At 41.8% G+C, this 18,570-nt stretch overlaps 1 protein-coding gene and 1 pseudogene across 8 annotated transcripts in view; one reads left to right on the top strand and one right to left on the bottom strand.

Moving 5' to 3' along the window:
• Window positions 1-18,570, bottom strand: part of CLUAP1 (clusterin associated protein 1) — a 42,287-nt gene that overhangs the window by 16,345 nt on the left and 7,372 nt on the right. For 4 of the 7 annotated variants that reach the window (XM_079799150.1, XM_079799148.1, XM_079799149.1 and 1 more), the window contains exons 6-10: window positions 17,101-17,184; window positions 8,159-8,292; window positions 4,880-5,021; window positions 1,812-1,884; window positions 911-988 (exon numbers count right to left, since the gene is read on the bottom strand). In XM_079799150.1, coding sequence (XP_079655276.1) covers window positions 911-988; window positions 1,812-1,884; window positions 4,880-5,021; window positions 8,159-8,292; window positions 17,101-17,184 — 511 coding nt within the window. The remainder of the gene's footprint in view (window positions 1-910; window positions 989-1,811; window positions 1,885-4,879; window positions 5,022-8,158; window positions 8,293-17,100; window positions 17,185-18,570) is intronic. The other 3 variants (XM_079799154.1, XM_079799152.1, XM_079799153.1) reach the window with 1 other exon arrangement.
• LOC307106845 (high mobility group nucleosome-binding domain-containing protein 4-like) lies at window positions 5,234-5,533 on the top strand (annotated as a pseudogene). Its single transcript has one exon. The product of its transcript is annotated as a high mobility group nucleosome-binding domain-containing protein 4-like (transcript).

Here is an 18,570-nt window from a genome sequence, read left to right as displayed (position 1 = left end):
CAAGTCCTGCAGGTTCATACATTTCCTCACTCACTGAAAGTCATCCCTTCACCTGGGCTCTGGCTCCCAGTCTTTCTGGCTTCCAGACTCCCCTCATCTGGTATCTCCCCAGCTCTACTGATTTAGTCTTTACTGAAATAGCATCCCCTCAGTGAGGCCTACCCTAACTCCCTATTTAAAGCAGCAATTCTGTCATCTTCCCCATCCCTCTTACCCTGCTCTGCATTTCCCCCATGGCATTTTCACCTTCTCCATACAGCTTGCTTACTATTTGTCTTCTACCCTGCTAGCATTCTGCTAGCATACTGCTAACATGTGAGATCAGTTAGGGCAAGGATCCCTATCTTTTATCCACTCATGTATCCTTAGCACCCAGATACTTAATAATGCTTTGCTAGGTTGAATCGGCTCCCTGAAGAGTGGCCTGAACAAGATGATCTCTTGCAGCTCTTAGATTTTATTAATTCTTGCTCCTGATTCATGTCTATGTACTATTATATTTTTCTGTTTGGAGGAATCTTTCACAGATGGAGAAAAATTCATAGAGTCTGCCTTTATATATTTCTTCTCTGATCCCAATACTCTGGGCAATGTTCCCACATATGCAAAGAAGGCAAAGAACCTTAGGGTGAGTAGAAAAGAGAATGGTCCTTCATAAGTATTTTCCTAACTTCTTTGTCCACTCCAAGCTAATTAAGTGCTATCCTTCATTAAGTGGGTTTAAATTGGAAATTTTTCTGAAATAATTAAATCACACATGCTTCTAAGAAACTGTCCTTCAAGAGATCCAAACATATGGGTCACAAAATGAAAGTCTGAGTTCAGAAGAACAAACCAAGATCAGTGAGAAAGGTCTTAATGTGCTGGCCTGGGGCAGAGCAGCATACAGCCAACCAACCAGAGCTCTTACCTGTGCCAGGCCTCCCAGGAGGGGAGAAATTCCATGCGGTCTTATCACTTAGGGCAGCTTCGGGCTCTCCTGGCTGACCTGGAACCATAAAGGCAAGGGGCTGCTTTGGCTAGAGAGGCCCTTGAATTTCCTAACCTTACCCCAAGAGGATTTCCCAGCAGTCCCTATTCTCCTTCCAGAGTTCCCTGAGATTCTGGAGAGGCACAGACCAAGTGCAAAATAAGAGAGAGACAAGAAAAGACAGAGAGAAAGAGCATGCCTGATGTCCCAGGTATACTATCTTCAAGCATGGGAGAGTAAAATATATCATCATGAAAAAATGGCAAGAAGTAACACTATGAGACAAAGCCATCAATTCAGCAGGAAGATCATGTGCTACTATAGCTCCCGAGGCTGACTTGACACCTTGGTAAAGTTAGTTCATGGATGAACTATGCTAACCAGACATGGAGGACATTCCTTCCCAGAATCTAGATCTTATATAGAGGTAACTCCCATTTCTCTATAGATGATAGCTCTGCTGACGATGGGCGTGTGGGTTGGGGGGTTAAGCAAGTGATCTATTCACTTGCACTTCATTATGTTGCTTGTTTTCCATCAATCTGCCCTAAAATAAGGAACTCTACAGACCTCCAAGAGAAATTTTTATTTTATAATTATATATTATATATATTCAAACTATCATTTAGAAAGAGGAAAACACTATTTTAGTTGGCATAAAAAACCTAAAGTGCTTTAAATGTTATGTAATTTAAACTAGTCTCTTGAGCTCTTGACTGAATAAAATGGTACCAGATATAAAATTGTGAGAAAATTAACTTTTGAAAAGAATTAAAATATACATATAAATTTTTCAATGCTAAAAATGCTACTCCAGAATTTTTAAAAAGTACAGACTTACTTCCACTCTTGAGTAGTCGCTTTTCTTCTTCCTTCAGCTTGTTCTGCATCAGACGAAGAGTATTTTCGGCTTCCTATGGAACAGAAAAAATATACAGAAGAGATGACCCTTTTTGGACATTTTATTATTTTTTACCATTTGAGTAAGTACTGCTAAGTTTGTGATACAGAACCAGAAAAAAATCTAAACCAAAAGAAGGGGAAGAGCCCTAGCCAGTTTTGCTCAGTGGATAGCGCATGGGCTTGCAGACTGACGGGTCCTGAGTTTGATTCTGGTCAAGGGCACGGCATGTAATCTAGGTTGCAGGGTTGATCCATGCCCCTGGTGAAGGTGCATGTGGGAGGCAACAAATCGATGTGTCTTTTTCACATCGATGTTTCTCTCTCTGTCTCTCTAAAAATCAATGGAAAAATATCCTTGGGTAAGGATTAACAAAATAAAAAATAAAATAAAGAAAGGAAGAGAACTAACACTACCTGAGATACTACTACAGTTGGAAAACCTGATACCCTTTCTCTCTATAATCACCCAGCAGCTCTATGGAAAGGGAGGCTCCCAGACAGGTCACAATGGACGTAAGATGGGCTTGACTGGCCCCCAAACCTGTGCTCCTCCCACTACACCTCAATAACTCCGAAGAAAACTGAATGACACAATGAAATACCCATCATGTATGCCTGCATAGATATATGGGCACTACAGGCCTCTTACTCTGGAAAGAGTAAAGCATAATTTTATTGTTTTTCTGCCCTGCACAATTCAAGCCCTGAAAGACACTAAATGGTGGGAATGATCAGGATGGGAAAGAAATAAATACTAGCCCTAGCCGGTTTGGCTCAGTGGATAGAGCATTGGCCTGTGAACTGAAAGGTCCCAGGTTCTATTCCGGTCAAGGGCACATGCCCAGGCTGTGGGCTCAATCCCCAGTAGGGGACTTGCAGGAGGCAGCCGAGCCATGATTTTCTCTCATCATGGATGTTTCTATCTCTCTCTCCCTCTTCCTTCCTCTCTGAAATCAATAAAAATATATTTTTAAAAAAAGAAATGAAAAATACTAGTTTTAATTCCTAGAGGATTAAAAGAAAGCTAGTATTTCAGTTAGATCACAAATGTGGCCCTGATTATTGTCAAAACAAATAATGGAAGAGGAAATTAGCCTTTAAAATTTTGTTGTTGCTATAAACATTTTTTTAAAAAAGCACTGCGTTTCATGCATAAGATATTTTGAGGGACCAGGTATTACAAGCACAGAGAGTAGATATGACCACAGGAGAAAAAGAGGGTAAGTACTTGTTGAAGGAAGAACATGCAGCCTGAGGCATGTTCTTCAGTACATTCTCTGAACCCAGGGGTGGCCCCAGGAGATAGTACAAAATGGTCAGTTTATTTTCATGGCCTTTTATTGTTCTTTCCCAGGCACCTATGTTTAAAATATCCTGGACTCCAGGCTCTCTCCACTGCCTGCCTCTGCCATACAGTAATGTCAGCAACAGGGTCCTCTTCAAGATAAACATGTCCATGTGAATGTGGTAGTTACTCCCAGCCAGCCCTCCTGGACAGCAAAATAGTTCCAACTAATTCAAACACCCAGGTTTGTAAGATGATTAGCATAACCTTTATACTAAAAGCTGTCAGGGACAATGTAAGAAAGGGAGATTGTAGACTAGTTTTACCATGAACATAGATTCTAAGTGACTATTCTTGGGTTAAACAGAAATATCCCTAAGGATATTCAAAAAGGGAGAGCAACTTGGTCCAACTTCCTTTGCTCTGAATTCCGTATTTATTGATACACTAGAGGCCTGATGCATGAAGATTCGTGCAAGAATGGGCCTTCCTTCCCCTGGCTACTGGCACCGCCTTCGTTCTGGCCAGAGCCACCTTTCTGCCTTCGCCCCGGCCCAGAGCCACCTTTCTGCCTTCCCGCGCTGCCCAGAGGCCTGGAGCTGCTAGGGTGGTGAAGAACACCTGCGTCATCGCCATGGCGATGACGCAAGCATCCCGCCCTCGGCCGCTCAGCACCTGCATATGCAAATTAACCAGCCATCTTTGTTGTGTTAATTTGCATACTCACTCCTGATTGGCTGGTGGGCATCACGAAGGTATGGCCAATTTGCATCTTTCTCTTTTATTAGTGTAGATACTGAAGGAAGATTTGAAATATTCCTTCCTAAATGGCCTTAAATACTGAGATGAAAGGTACCTGACATAGAATAATCAACTGTGATTCCTCTGTATAAAGCAGTCTTTGATAAGCTAGTTCAGGTGATTCAATTAACCAGAGCTTGAAAACCTTTAAGTGAGAGAAGTTACATAATTTGTGGAACTCAGTGCAAAATAAAATGTACTTAAAAATTATTAAGGAGCCTGGCCAGTGTGGCTCAATAGTTGAGTGTCAACCTATGAAAGAGACATGGTTTGATTCCTGATCTGGGCACATGCCTGGGTTGCAGTCTCGATCCCCATAGAGGGCATGCAGAAGGCAGCCGATCAATGATTCTCTCTCATCATTGATGTTTCTATTTCTTTCTCCTTCTCCCTTCCTTTTTGAAATCAACTAAAAAAAAAATTGAAAAATGCTGTTTTAAAAAATTTATTCAAGATGGCAACAGCAGAGCATTAAAGCAAGCACAGCCTCTTCTAAGCTGTCTTATGTGACTGCACAGGTCACATGCTAGCCCTGTCTGTAGTCCTAATTTACCAAACCCTGATGATAAACTAATATCAAAGATTCACTGGCATTTTTTTCACAATGATATTTACAAACTGATTTGTCAACAAGTACAAAGTAACACACCAGAAAGAATGGTCTGTGCAGCCGAAACCGGTTTGGCTTAGTGGATAGAGCGTCGGCCTGCGGACTCAAGGGTCCCAGGTTCAATTCCGGTCAAGGGCATGTACCTTGGTTGCTGGCACATCCCCAGTAGGGGGTGTGCAAGAGGCAGCTGATTGATGTTTCTAACTCTCTATCCCTCTCTCTTCCTCTCTGTAAAAAATCAATAAAATATATTAAAAAATAATAATAAGAAGAAGAATGGTCTGTGCAGAAGAATGGGCTAAGTACTTACCTCAAACCTCTCTTGCTCCATCCTATGATGATCCTCGAGTTGCTGTTCCAGATAAGCTAGATTTCGAAATTTCTCCAGATAAATGTCATACTGCTTTTGCAATTCTTCCTCAATCTTCTCATATTCATCCATAAAGGCTGGCCTAGAATGATCAAATGAAATAAAAAGTAAAAGATTAATAGATATACAGTAGTTCGAAATTGGTATTCAGAGTTTCATATTCTGTCGTGGCTTTCTTTAAAAAGCCTTGAATTACAGCAGTGTGAGGAGACGAGATCGACCCCCGGACCGAGCAAGGGCTGCGTGCTGCTGCATCCCTGTGTCCCGCTCGGACGTCCCGCCACCATCGCCATCATGCCCAAGAGAAAGGCTGAAGGGAATGCTAAAGGAGATAAAGCCAAGGTGAAGGACGAACCACAAAGATGATCCGCCAGGTTATCAGCTAAACCTGCTCCTCCAAAGTCAGAGCCCAAGCCCTAAAAGGCCCCTGCAAAGAAGGGAGGGAAGGTACCAAAAGGGAAAAAGGGGAAAGCTGATGCTGGCAAAGATGGGAATGGAGATGCCAAAACAGACCAGGCACAGAAAGCTGAAGGTGCTGGACATGCCCAGTGAAGTGCATGCATTTTTGATAACTGTGTATTTCTGGTGACTGTACAGTTTGAAATACAATTTTTTATCAAGTTTTATAAAAATGCAGAATTTTGTTTTAAAATAAATAAATAAAATAAAATAAAAAGCCTTGAATTAATTGGAGGAAATGCTTCACAGTTCTCCAACAGCTTGAAGCTAATTTCCCCTTTTCTCTTCCATCCCCCAAAAATGAACATACTTTTTTCATCAAAAAAGATGTGATTTTTATAAAAACTTGAAATAATGCTGGAAGTATAAATAAAGTAAAAATTGCTCATAATCCCATCACCAGGTATAAGCACTTAATATTTGACATACATTCTTCCAGACTTTTCTATACATATCCTATATAATCCTATATAATAAAGAGGCAATATGCAAATTGACCATCACTCCAACACACAAGATGGCTGCCCCCATGTGGTCAAAGATGGCCACCACAAGATGGCCAGCAGGGAAGGGCAGTTGGGGGCGATCAGGCCTGCAGAGGAGGGAAGTTAGGGGTGACTGGGCTGGCAGAGGAGGGCAGTTGGGGGGAACCAGGCCTGCAGGGGAGTGCAGTTCAGGGGGACCAGGCCTGCAGGGGAGGGCAGTTGGGGGGAACCAATGGATTTCATGTAACCCACATACGTCTTCTCTTTTGATTGTAATGTATAAAACAAGGTGCAAAACTGCCATTCTCTGGAGCATTATCTCAATCTGTTGAGATTCTACTTCCTGGCATTTGTGGACACTTTGGCTCAAATAAACTCACAAAAATTCTTCACAGGTTTGAATCTTTCTTATGTTGACACATTTTTTAATAAGCATTAAGTATATTACCTTAAATCAGTGATTTCAACACTGTTGTGCCATAAGAATTTTTAAAACATTCAATACTTGACTATTTAGTCAAAGGCACTGACCTCTTTTCCCTTAGATTGTCAAATTTAAAAAAAATTGACAACAGCCAACACAATAAGAGCTATCTGGTATGAATGAATCAAAATTATGCCCATTTTTTGTCAGATTAGCAAAAAATATAATATTTTTTGGTATGCCACAGAATTTTAATTAATTTACTTGTGCCATGAGATGAGAAAAGTTGAAAATTGTTGTCTTAAATGAAGCTCTGCAGTCTTTTTTCTCACTCGATATGCCACAGATTTAAATAGTTTAAAAATTAGCATATAGCATACACATATTTCAAAATCAATAAATTAAATATATGCATTATCTTAGTTGGGCATAATACTTTGCTATGCCAAAATTTAACCAGTCCCCTAAAAAGGGAAATATAGGTTGCTATAAATTGAAGTTAAGTTTTTAAACAATATAAAATTGCAAACTAAAACCATAACGTAAAAAGCTATTTCAACTGGTTTGCTGAATTACATTTTTCTTATTAAAGGGAAAACCTGTTCTTTTAAAAATATAAACAAATAAACTAAAAAACAATGTTATAACCTTTTGTACTCAAGCAAAACACAGAAACCTTTCTATTAAAAGGATTTGAGGCTTAACAAAAATGAATTGACACTTGAAAGGCAGAACTTTTTAATGAGACAAGTCTATCTGGTGGCCCTGATTCTAGAGGCAGAACAGGTGAGGTCCCTGGGCTGGGAGGAAGCCTTTGATGTTCCCTGAGTAACTGGCTGCTGTCCCCAGGTGCTGCCTCCCCACAGATCTAGGAGAGTAGCTAGATCAGTGATGGGCAACCTTTTGAGCTTGGTGTGTCAAACTTCGCCAAAAAACTGAGCATAACTCGGGTAGTGTGTCACTTTGAGGAAAAAACATTTCGCAAATGTTTCATCCTTAGGAGCAGCAAATGTTTCATCCTCGGCATGCGGCCGCGTGTCATCAGAAATGGCTACGCGTGTCAGTGCTGACACGCGTGTCATAGGTTTGCCATCACTGAGCTAGACTGTGGGCCAGTCACCAGTATCTCAAAAGAATAAGACACATTTAGAGCAGGTACTGCTAAACGGGGGAAGGAATAAAGAAAGAAAAACAAAAGGAGATTGAAAAGGGAGAAAGAGTAGTGACATGGGAGAAAGAACAACAACAACAAAAAAAAAACAGCAAGGAAAGGAGGGTACAAAATGAGAGGGAGGAGGGAAGGAAATGAGAGAGAAAGAGAGATCAAAAAATATGAGGAACATGCTTGAAAGGCTCCAATGACGTAAAAGGTGTTTTGCACCACTATCATCTATCTACATTCCCTGGAAAACACACGTTCAGTGAGGGAAAGTTGGAAGAAAGATGAATTACTGGTGAGGAAATAAAAGTCTAAGTCTACTTAAACCAAGAAATGAAAGTATGCTTGTTTCCACCTAATTTATGGCAAGGCACAGATCTTAGGAGACCAAGTCTTATATAACTTTCACCATCTGGATTTACTTACTTCGCCTTAAATTCCAAGAAGCTATAAAAACTGAATGGAAGTTCAAGAATTAAGCAGTTATCCAGACATACTGAAAGCAGTAAAGAAAATGAGTTTAGTGGTGTGCTTGTTTGAACAAGCAACACACGTACATTCTGCAGTAGAGATAGCCTTATCAAGGCTTCTTCCACTGCCTGAAGGGTTAATATCACTGACAGTACATTCTCTCAATCTGTTTGAACTTTCAAAGACAGCTTTCTACTCATTCTTTGGGTGTTCATATCTACCTGACACTCTGCAGAGTCTGGAGTCGCTTCCGGTTTCTTTCCAGTTCTAATTTCCGCTTTTCAATTTTGGCTTCTAAATTAGCTTCGTCAGAGGCCACGTTATTGAGCAGGTCTTTCGTCTTCTGAACCTGAGCCTGCATTTAATAGGAAATGAATGAGACAATGTCCCAATAAGGACCTCCAACCTGGAAGGTTGGAAGAGTGGAATTTCTCAAATCCTCTGGCACAGCAATACCATGCTAAACAAAAACAAAAGTAAGCAAACAGAGCCAACCTTCTCTCAAATCATTATGTAACCGACTGTTCCCAGGGGGAACATCACATAGGCCCAGACAAAATTATTATTCTTTTTTTCCCCATGAGAAGAAGGTGTTTCTGCCCAGGGAAACAAGATCTCCTGGCCTGCCCACTTGTTTATAGACTGGTTACATATCATTCTGAATTGTCAGTCTGCTTTTATTTACATCTTGTTCAGGCTACTCCCATAGTTACAAATATCGGACTTCCGGAATGTACAGGGGTAGGCAAAAGTAGGTTTATGGTTGATCATATGGAAAAAGATATGCAGGTTATGATTATTACAATAGCTTTATTAACTCAAAAGAATGTCACAATGGCACAGTGCACTTAGATGCAATCTTGCAAGTGAAGTGCTCAAATTGCTGGCCTTTAGTATTTACACATTCTTGTAGTCTACTTGCTATAGTCAAGCACATTTTGTCACAGAGTTCTTACCTACGTTTGTCCATCCCTGTAGGCACACACAAGTATGGCTTTATTTAGGAGGGGACAAAAAGAAACATTAGCTGGTCCCTGCCTGCTGGGATTGAGAGAGTTCCTTTTTTTCTCTCCCTGGTCACTGAACCTTGACTACAGACTACAAGAAACAGGGAGTTACAGAATGGTCATGGGGATGTGAAGTCAGAAAGTGGCTGCCTCACGCAGTATAAACCAGCCACTGGGAGGGGGCCTTGGCAGCAGTGGGAAGAGGCTCTTGGGCGAGGGGGGCTGAGTAAGAAAGTAAAGGGGATGAAAGATCACTGATGAAAACTACAGGCCTCCCTGTCCTTTCGTAAAAGCAAGTTTATTTGAAGCAGTGGTAGTACGAGTAAACGCAGTGTGTCTTCACACTTGTGCGGCCTGGGAAGCTGGCCAGGTTGGGGCCTCTGTATTATAGCAATCTGCCTATTAGGAATAATGCCTGAAATACAACCAGCCGAGTGCGGAACTGCCTCCCCAAGTTCGGGCTCTCCGACTCTGCTTTAAGTTCCTGATTGCCAAGAGGGGCTCTCCCCTCCAATACATTGCACATGTGCAGTGTACCATAATAGTACATTGCAGGTCTCTGAAATGCTATGGGGTATACAAAGAAATCGCCTAAGGAGACCAGGAACTCTCCACAACTCACAGAGACAGTGTGTATTTGGAAGCAACTACTTTCATTGATAATGAATTTATGGTTAAGTTATTTTTGTCTGAGACACTTAACCATTTCCAAGATGCTTTCATGAAAATACTATCACTAACCATCCATTTGCTGCAAGTGCTTTAAAAACACCAGCAGAAAAGCTTCAGGTCAATATGGCAGCATAGGTACTCAAATCCTTACACAATCACATCAAAATTACAACTGCACTGCCCTAGCCGGTTTGGCTCAGTGGATAGCGCGTCGGCCTGCGGACTGAAGGGTCCTGGGTTCGACTCCGGTCAAGGGCACATGCCTGGGTTGCAGGCTTGACCCACTGTGTGGGGTGTGCAGGAGGCAGCCGATCAATGATTCTCTCTCATTGTTGATGTTTCTCTCTTTCTCTCTTCCTGTCCCTTCCTCTCTGGAAGCAATAAAAATATATATTTTTTAAAAATTACAACTGAACTACAGAACAATCATCAGTAAAGCTGGAGTAGCAATACTTTTACCGAACAAAATAGACTTTAAAACAAATGTTATGAATGCATATGAACCTAACCAGTGGTTAAGGACAACAGGGGGGTGGGGGCATGCGTTGGGAGGGGTGTGGGATGGGAATGGGGGGATGAGGACAAATATGTGATACCTTAATCAATAAAGAAATTTTAAAAAAATGTTATGAGATAAAAAAGGACCCAGCAATTCCACTTCTGGGTATTTATCCCCAAAGCACTACTAATAAATATAAAAGATATATAGCCCTGGCCGGTGTGTTCAGTGGTTAGAGCACTGGCCCGCATACCAAAGGGTCATGGGTTCGATTCCTAGTCAAAGACATGTACCTCAGTTGCAGGTTCTATCCCTGGCCCTGGTCAGGGCACGTGTGAGAGACAACCAATCAATGTGTCTCTTTCACATCAATGTTTCTCTTTTTCTTTCCTTTCCTCTCCCTCTCCCTCTCCCTCTTTCTCTCTCTCTCCTAGGGAGGGAGGGGAGAACCCCATCTTGGCAAACAAAAAACAAAAGACATATACATCCATATGTTCATTGCAGCATTATTTACAATAGCCAAGATATAGAAGAAACCTAAGTGCATGTACATCACTAGATGAATGGATAAAGAAGAAGTGGTGCATATATACAATGGAATATGACTCAGCCATAGAAAGGATGAAATCTTGCCATCTGCAACAACATGCATGGACCTAGAGGGTATTATGCTGAGTAAAGTAAGTCAGACAAAAAGACAAATGCCATATGATTTCACTTATATGTGAAACCTAAAAAAGAAACATGAATAAGCAGGTCAATATGGCAGCATAGGTACTCAAATCCTTACACAACCACAGATGCAGATAACATTTTTTAAAAAAATACCTTTATTGATTTCAGAGAGAAAGGGAGAGGGAAAGAGAGATAGAAACCTCAATGATAAGAATCATTGACTGGCTACCTCCTGCACTCCTCCTAGGGAGGATTGAGCCTGCAACCCAGGAATGTGCCTTGAATGGAATCGAACCGGGGACCCTTCAGTCCGAAGACTGATGCTCTATCCACTAAGCCAAACCAACTAAGGCGATGCAGAGAACATTTTGATGGTTGCCATTTGGGAGGTGGGTTGGAGGGATGGGTAAAGAGATTAAGCAGCACAAATTAGGCCCTGCCAGTGTGGCTCAGTGATTGAGCATCGACCTGTGAACCAGGAGGTCACAGATTTTAGTCAGGGCACATGCCCGGGGTTGCGGGCTCAATCCTTAGTAGGAGAAGTGCAGGAGGCAGTCGATCTATGATTCTCATTATTGATGTTTCTATCTCTCTCCCTCTCCCTTCCTCTCTAAAATCAATAAAAATATCCTATCTAATAAAAGAGTAATATGCAGATTGACCATCACTCCAACACACAATATAGCTGCCCCCATATGGTCAAAGATCCTGCCCCCATGTGGACACAAGATGGCCACCACAAGATGGCCAGCAGGAGAGGGCAGTTGGGAGGCACCCGGCCTGCAAGGGAGGGCAGTTGAAAAGGACCAGGCCTGCAAGGGAGGGCAGTTGGAGGTGATCAACCCTGCAGGAGAGGGCAGTTAGGGGTGACCAGGCCGGCAGAGGAGGGAAGTTGGGGGCAAACAGGCTGGCAGCAGAGTGGTTAGGGGGTGATCAGGCTGGCAGGCAGAAGCGGTTAGGGGCAATCAGGAAGGCAGGCAGGCAAGCAGTTGGGAGCCAGCAGTCCTGGATTGTGAGAGGGATGTCCGACTGCCCGTTTAGGCCCAATCCCTAAACGGGCAGTTGGACATCCCTTGAGGGGTCCCATATTGGAGAGGGTACAGGCTGGGCTGAGGGACAACCCCCCTCCGTGCACGAATTTCGTGCACCGGGCCTCTGGTCCTATCTAATAAAAGAGTAATATGCAGATTGACCATCACTCCAATATACAAGATGGCTGCCCCCATGTGGTCAAAGATGGCTGCCCCCATGTGGACACAAGATGGCCGCCACAAGATGGCCAGCAGGGGAGGGCAGTTGGGAGGGACCAGGCCTGCAGGGGAGGGCAGTTAGGCATCAATCAGGCTGGCAGGGGAGTGGTTAGGGGTGATCAGGCTGGCAGGCAGAAGCGGTTAGGGGCAATCAGTAAGGCAGGCAGGTGAGCAGTTGGGAGCCAGCAGTCCTGTATTGTGAGAGGGATGTCCGACTGCCCATTTAGGCCAGAGAAACATCGATCAGCTGCCTCCTGCACACCCCCCACTGGGGATGTGCCCGCAACCAAGGTACACGCCCCTGACCAGAATCAAACCCGGGACCCTTCAGTCCACAGGCTGACGCTCTATACACTGAGCCAAACCAGTTTCGGCAGCATGTTACTCTTTTATTAGGTAGATTTCCTATGCTGTATTTTACATCCCCATGACTATTTTTGTAATTGGCAACTTGCACTTCTTATCCCTTTCACCTTTTTCGCCCAGCCTCCCAACCTCACTCTCATCTGGCAACCATCAGTTTGTTCTCAGTATCTGTGAGCTTGTTTCTGTTTTTTTTGTTGTTGTTTTTTTTAATATATTTTATTGATTTTTTACAGAGAGGAAGAGAGAGGGATAGAGAGCCAGAAACATCGATGAGAGAGAAACATCGATCAGCTGCCTCCTTCACACCCCCCACCGGGGATGTGCCCGCAACCAAGGCACATGCCCCTGACCGGAATCGAACCTGGGACCCTTGAGTCCACAGGCCGACGCTCTATCCACTGAGCCAAACCGGTTCCGGCTTCTGTTTTGTTTTTTAGATTCCACATATTATATGGTATTTGTCTTTCTCTGTCTGCTTTATTTTACTTAACATAATACCCTCTAGGTCAATCCCTGTTGGAAATGGCAACATTTCTTCTTCTTTTTTCTTTTTTTTAAAAATATATTTTATTGATTTTTTACAGAGAGGAAGGGAGAGGGATAGAGAGTTAGAAACATCGATGAGAGACATCGATCAGCTGCCTCCTGCACACTCCTACTGGGTGTGTGCCCGCAACCAAGGTACATGCCCTTGACCGGAATCGATCCTGGGACCCTTGAGTCCGCAGGCCGACGCTCTATCCACTGAGCCAAACCGGTTAGGGCGGAAATGGCAACATTTCATTCTTTTTATGGCTGAGTCATATCCCATTGTGTGTGTGTGTGTGTGTGTGTGTGTGTGTGTATATATACACATACAATATCTTTTTTAGCTATTTGTCTATTGATGAACACCTATGTTGCTTCCATATCTTGGCTACTGTAAATAATTCTACAATGAACATAGGGTGCTATATTTTTTCAAATAAGTTTTTTCAATTTCTTTGGCTAAATACTCAGAAGTGGAATTGCAGGGTCATATGGCAGTTCTATTTTTAATTTTCTGAGGAATCTCCATGTTTCCATAGTGGTTTTACCAATTACAATCCCAACAGTGCATGAGAGTTCCCTTTTCTCCATATCGTCCAACACTTGTTTGTTGACTTATTGATAAGAGCCATTCTGAAAGATGTGAGGTGATATCTCACTGTGTTTTTTATTTGCATTTCCCTTATGGTTAGTGACATTGAACATCTTTTCATGTGTCTATTCAGGCCATCTGGATGTCCTTTTTGGAGAAATACCTATTCAGGTCCTCTTCCCATTTTTTAATTGGATTTCTTTTTATATTGAGCTTTATGAATTCTTTATATATTTTGGATATTAACCCCAATATATCACTTGCAAATAACTTCTCCCATTCGGCAGGTTGCCTTATTGTTATGTTGATGGTTTCCCTTGTGGTACAAAAACGTTTTTAAAAATTTGGGTTTTTTTGTTGTTGTTTTTTAAAGCAATGGAGGGAGGGACGGAGAGAGGGAGAGAGAGAAAGAGAGAAAGAGAAATATCCATTTGTTGTTCCACTTATTTATGCTTTATGGTTGATTTGTGTAGGTGCACTGACTGGGGATAGAACCTAAAACACTGGCACATCAGGATGATGCTCTAACCAACTGAGCTACCCAGCCAGGGCCTGCAAAAGCTTTTTAGTCTGACGTAGTCCCATTTGTTTATTTTTTGTTGTCTTTTGAAATAACATATTTTTTTCTTTTTTAAAAATATATTTTTATTGATTTCAGAGAGGAAGGGAGAAGGAGAGATAGAAACATCAATGATGAGCCTGGCTGGCATGGCTCAGTGGTTGAGTGCTGACCTTTGGACCAGGAGGTCACAGTTGATTCCCAGTCAGGGCACATGCCTAGGGTGTGGGCTCCATCCCCAGTGTGGGGTGTGCAGGAGGCATCTGATCAATGATTCTCTCATCTTGATGTTTCTCTCTCTCCCTTTCTCTTTCTCTATGAAAGCAATAAAAATGTGTTCAAAGAAAACCTACAAAAATTTAAAGAAAAGAAATATCAATGATGAGAGAGCATCCCCTATAGAGAATCAAGCCGGCAACCCGGGCATGTGCCCTGACTGGGAATCAAGCCTTGACCTTCTGGTTCATAGGTTGATACTCAACCAGCGGGCCGAAATAATATCTTAAAAGGTATTCACTAAGTAATAGACTGTGCCCTCATCTGGCTGTTCTATTTTTGATATATACGTAGTGCTAAAGGCACATTCATGCCATGTTAAATTTATTCAGCCAGAACAATGACAAGCACAAGAATATTATCATGTCAATTTTTTAAAATTTAGAAACAATCATGAACTTACAAACAGCTGGAGTATAATACAAAGCAGTTCTTTCTGGACCTAGGTGAGGGAATTGCTGACCCCGATGCCCCATCACTTTTAGCTACTTTAGTGTGTATTTCCTATGAATAAGGACTTTCTCCTCCAGAACCACAATACAATCATCAGAACAGAAAATGAACACTGATGCACTATTGCCATTTAACCCTCACATCCACTCAAGTTTGTTCTCATGAAGTCCTTAACAGCAGACAGAGGTCACCGCTGGCATTTAGTTATCATGTCTCATTAGCCTCCTTCAGTCTGGAATGACCTTTTCACTGTTGAAGAGTATGAGCCAGATAATTTATAGGATGTCCCCAATTTGTCTTTGTCTGATTAGCTTCAGGTTATGAATCTTTAGCAGAAATAGCACAGATATGACTACAGCATATCATGTGTGCATAATTTTGAATTGTCCCATTATTAGTGATGTTCACTTTGATCACCTGATTTAAGGGGGTGTCTGTCAGGAATCTCATATGAAGTTACTCTTTTCCCCTTTGTAATTAATTGTATTTTGTGGAGAGCTACTTTGTGTTCTCTTAATACCAGAGGATATTTTTCCCATTGATTTTTAGAGAGTGGGAGGGGGAGAGACAGAGAGAGAAACATCAATGTGAGAGAAACGCATCCATCGGTTGCCTCCGGCACGCACCTTGACTGGGGTCAGGGATTGAGCCTGCAACCAAGGTACGTGCCCTTGACTAGAATTGAACCTGTGACCCTTCAATCCACAGGCCAATGTTCTAACTAACCGCTGATCCAAACCGGCTAGGGCTGGAATTACTTTGAAACTATGTGAAAAACTAGCTGTCAATATATTTACTTATTTTTTTATATCAGTGAGAACCCATCATCTCCCGTTTCACTCAATGGTCTATAATACATTACTATTATTTATTTATTTTGGTCTTAAACTGTCGGAGTTTGGCCAGGGGAAGCCTACTCAAGCTGGCTTCTGTGTCCTTTTGACAGATCCCTTTCATTCTTGGAGCACTTCCTTGCTTTCTGGTACAACAAGATCTTGCACTTCTTGTCCCACTTCTTACCCTGCTGAGGCTCTGGAACCCCATGCTGGGTCTCCCAGGAGCATTACCATTTTATAACAGGGTCTTTTTTTTAAATATATTTTTATTGATTTCAGAGAGGAAGGGAGAGGGAGAGAGAGATAGAAATATCAATGATGAGAGAGAATCATTGATTGTCTGCCTTCTTCATGTCCCACAATGGGGATCGAGCCCGCAACCCAGGCATATACCCTGACCAGGAATTGAACCGTGATCTCCTGGTTCATAGGTCAACGCTCAACCACTGAGCCACACCAGCTGGGCTATAACAGGGTCTTATAAAAACCTATCCACCTGAGAATGTTGTACAACTCTCAGCAAATTGTTTTATGCCTATCTCTGCCTGTGCCTACTGAATAAAATGAATCCTAATAATGACTAAATACCTACTTCATGCCAGAGACTATGTATGACACGCACCATTATAATGAATGTTCAAAGGACCCTATGTGGCCATTCTCCTCATTTTACAGATCAGGAAAGTGAGGCACAGAGAGGTTAAATAACTTGCCTAAGATCACATGGTGGGATTCAAACCCAAATAGTCTGAGTCTAGAATGCCCCTCACTATCTGCCTTCCAAATGAATGAGCAAATAATAATTGACCAGTGATCATGCTATTTATTACAGTGATGTATAGAATTAAGAAAACCTAGAAATTATTTAAGGCACAGCAATAAGGAATTGGTTAAATAAAGTATGAAGAGCCCATAAAATAGAACATTATTTATTAAAATAATTGAAAATTTTAATATAATTTTTAAACTATTAAAATTGACAAACTTTTAGTAAACATGAGTTGTTCGTATTTATAATAAGAGGGAAAAAGTAAGTGAGCTAAATATTCTAGCATGTTCTCTAAATTTTTCATTTCATTTCCTTACTAACATATCCTTCTTTGTAACAAGGGATAGCTTTTCGTTCTGTCTTATGGAGGCAAGATATCAATTAATCTTCACCCAAGGATATTTCTTCTATTGATTTTTAGAGAAAGTGGAAGAGAAGGATGGGGGGAGAAAGAGAGAAACATTGATGTGAAAGAGAGACATCGATTGGTGATTGGTTGCCTCCCGACCGGGGCTGGAGATCAAACCTTCAACCCAGGTACTTACCCTTAACCAGAAATCGAACCCACAACCCTTCAGTGCACGGGCTGATCTCTATCACTGAGCCACACTGGCCAAGGCAGAAATCAATATTTTTAAGGCACAGGCACAAAAACATTACATAAAAGCAAAGTAATCTTACCAAAATATCTTTTATTGCAATTCTCATCACTTTTTCAGTCTCGTTTATTTCCAGAGGTCTAGCAATTGCTTCTGTTCTCAGTTCCTATGGAAAACAATGAAATAAAATTACATATATTTTCAGAAGAGGAATTCTCAAAACCAATTTCCAGATCTAGAAACAGCTTACGGACTGGTTCCTAAAAGTTTAATTAAAATGTGGGTCTCTGATGCAAAAACATTTCAACCATCACCTTCTCCAAATGTCTTCTGTAATTCTACTGCCAACCTGGCCTCTCTCGAGTGCTCAAGGCCTCCTTTTCAGCTACAGGTCCCAGGTCCCCATAGCACCATGGGCAACTTACCATCCCTCATTTCTCCTAAATTTGTTCTTTACCTGCATTCTATTTAGGGGACTCCCAAACCAAGTACAGCTTAACTTGCTGTCTGAATCACCTGCCAGCCTCTACAATCTTTCTTATGATTAAGTTCCTCTAAGTTGACTGTCATTGACAACTGCAACCAATGAGAAAAGTGGCCTTCGCCCTGCCCCTAGCATTAATCATGGACCAATCAACAGAGACATTTGTACCTATTATATCAATACTGGGAGCTTCTGAAATATGGAATTTTAATGGGCATGCACTTATGAGATTCCTGAATCACTTTATCACACTCTGTCTTGTGCTTCTTTTACTCCACACTGCACCGTATCTCCCCATTGGTAGAAAACTTATCGAGAGAAGGGATTAAGACTTACTCAAGGCTCAGTGCCTTGTCTGTGGTTGGTTTTGTTCCTCGATGAATGTTGGTTGAGAGTATGAAAAACAAATACTGGCTAGGGGATCTTCCTCAGATCATGACTATACACAGAATTTGAGAAGGGTCTCATGGCTTCCATGGCAACAGTTCAGCCATTCATTATGGAAAGGTGCTAAAAGGGTCCCTAGTGAAATCTCACAATGAAGCCATCGCTCTATTCCACTGACAAATAGCAAGTGACCAGCTCTTGTCTCTAGGTCTGTTATGAACATGAATAGACATGTGCACTATAAACAGAAAACAGTGAAAGCCCGAAGTTGCCTCATTAGTTATCTAAATTAGCTTTTGGACATTAGTGGCAGTTTTGTTCTGCCAACTGCACTTCAGCAGGTGGCAGCCACTATATCAAAAGCAGGAATGGTGACCTGGCATCCAAGTCTCCCACTCTAGTCTTCTCTCCTAGGGCAGAAATGAAAAGCAAGAGGAAAAAATACCATAACACTGTAGCAGCAATGCCAGAACACAGGCAAGGAAGTGAGAGAGTGGTCATGGCTGACATACCTGTATTTAATTTAAAAACATTAAATGAGAGCATGTGTCCTTCAAGTGCCATAAATCCTAACAGGTAAGAACTAAATAATATTCCATTTCTTCTTAAACCAGTGGGCCCCAAATTCTGCTGCACTCTGGAATCACCTGGAAATCTTTAAAAACTTGATGCCTGGCTCAC

This window comes from Cnephaeus nilssonii (assembly GCF_951640355.1).
Source record: "Cnephaeus nilssonii genome assembly, chromosome: 2".
Classification (NCBI taxonomy): domain Eukaryota; kingdom Metazoa; phylum Chordata; class Mammalia; order Chiroptera; family Vespertilionidae; genus Cnephaeus; species Cnephaeus nilssonii.
This window is presented reverse-complemented; position numbering and strand designations above follow the sequence as displayed.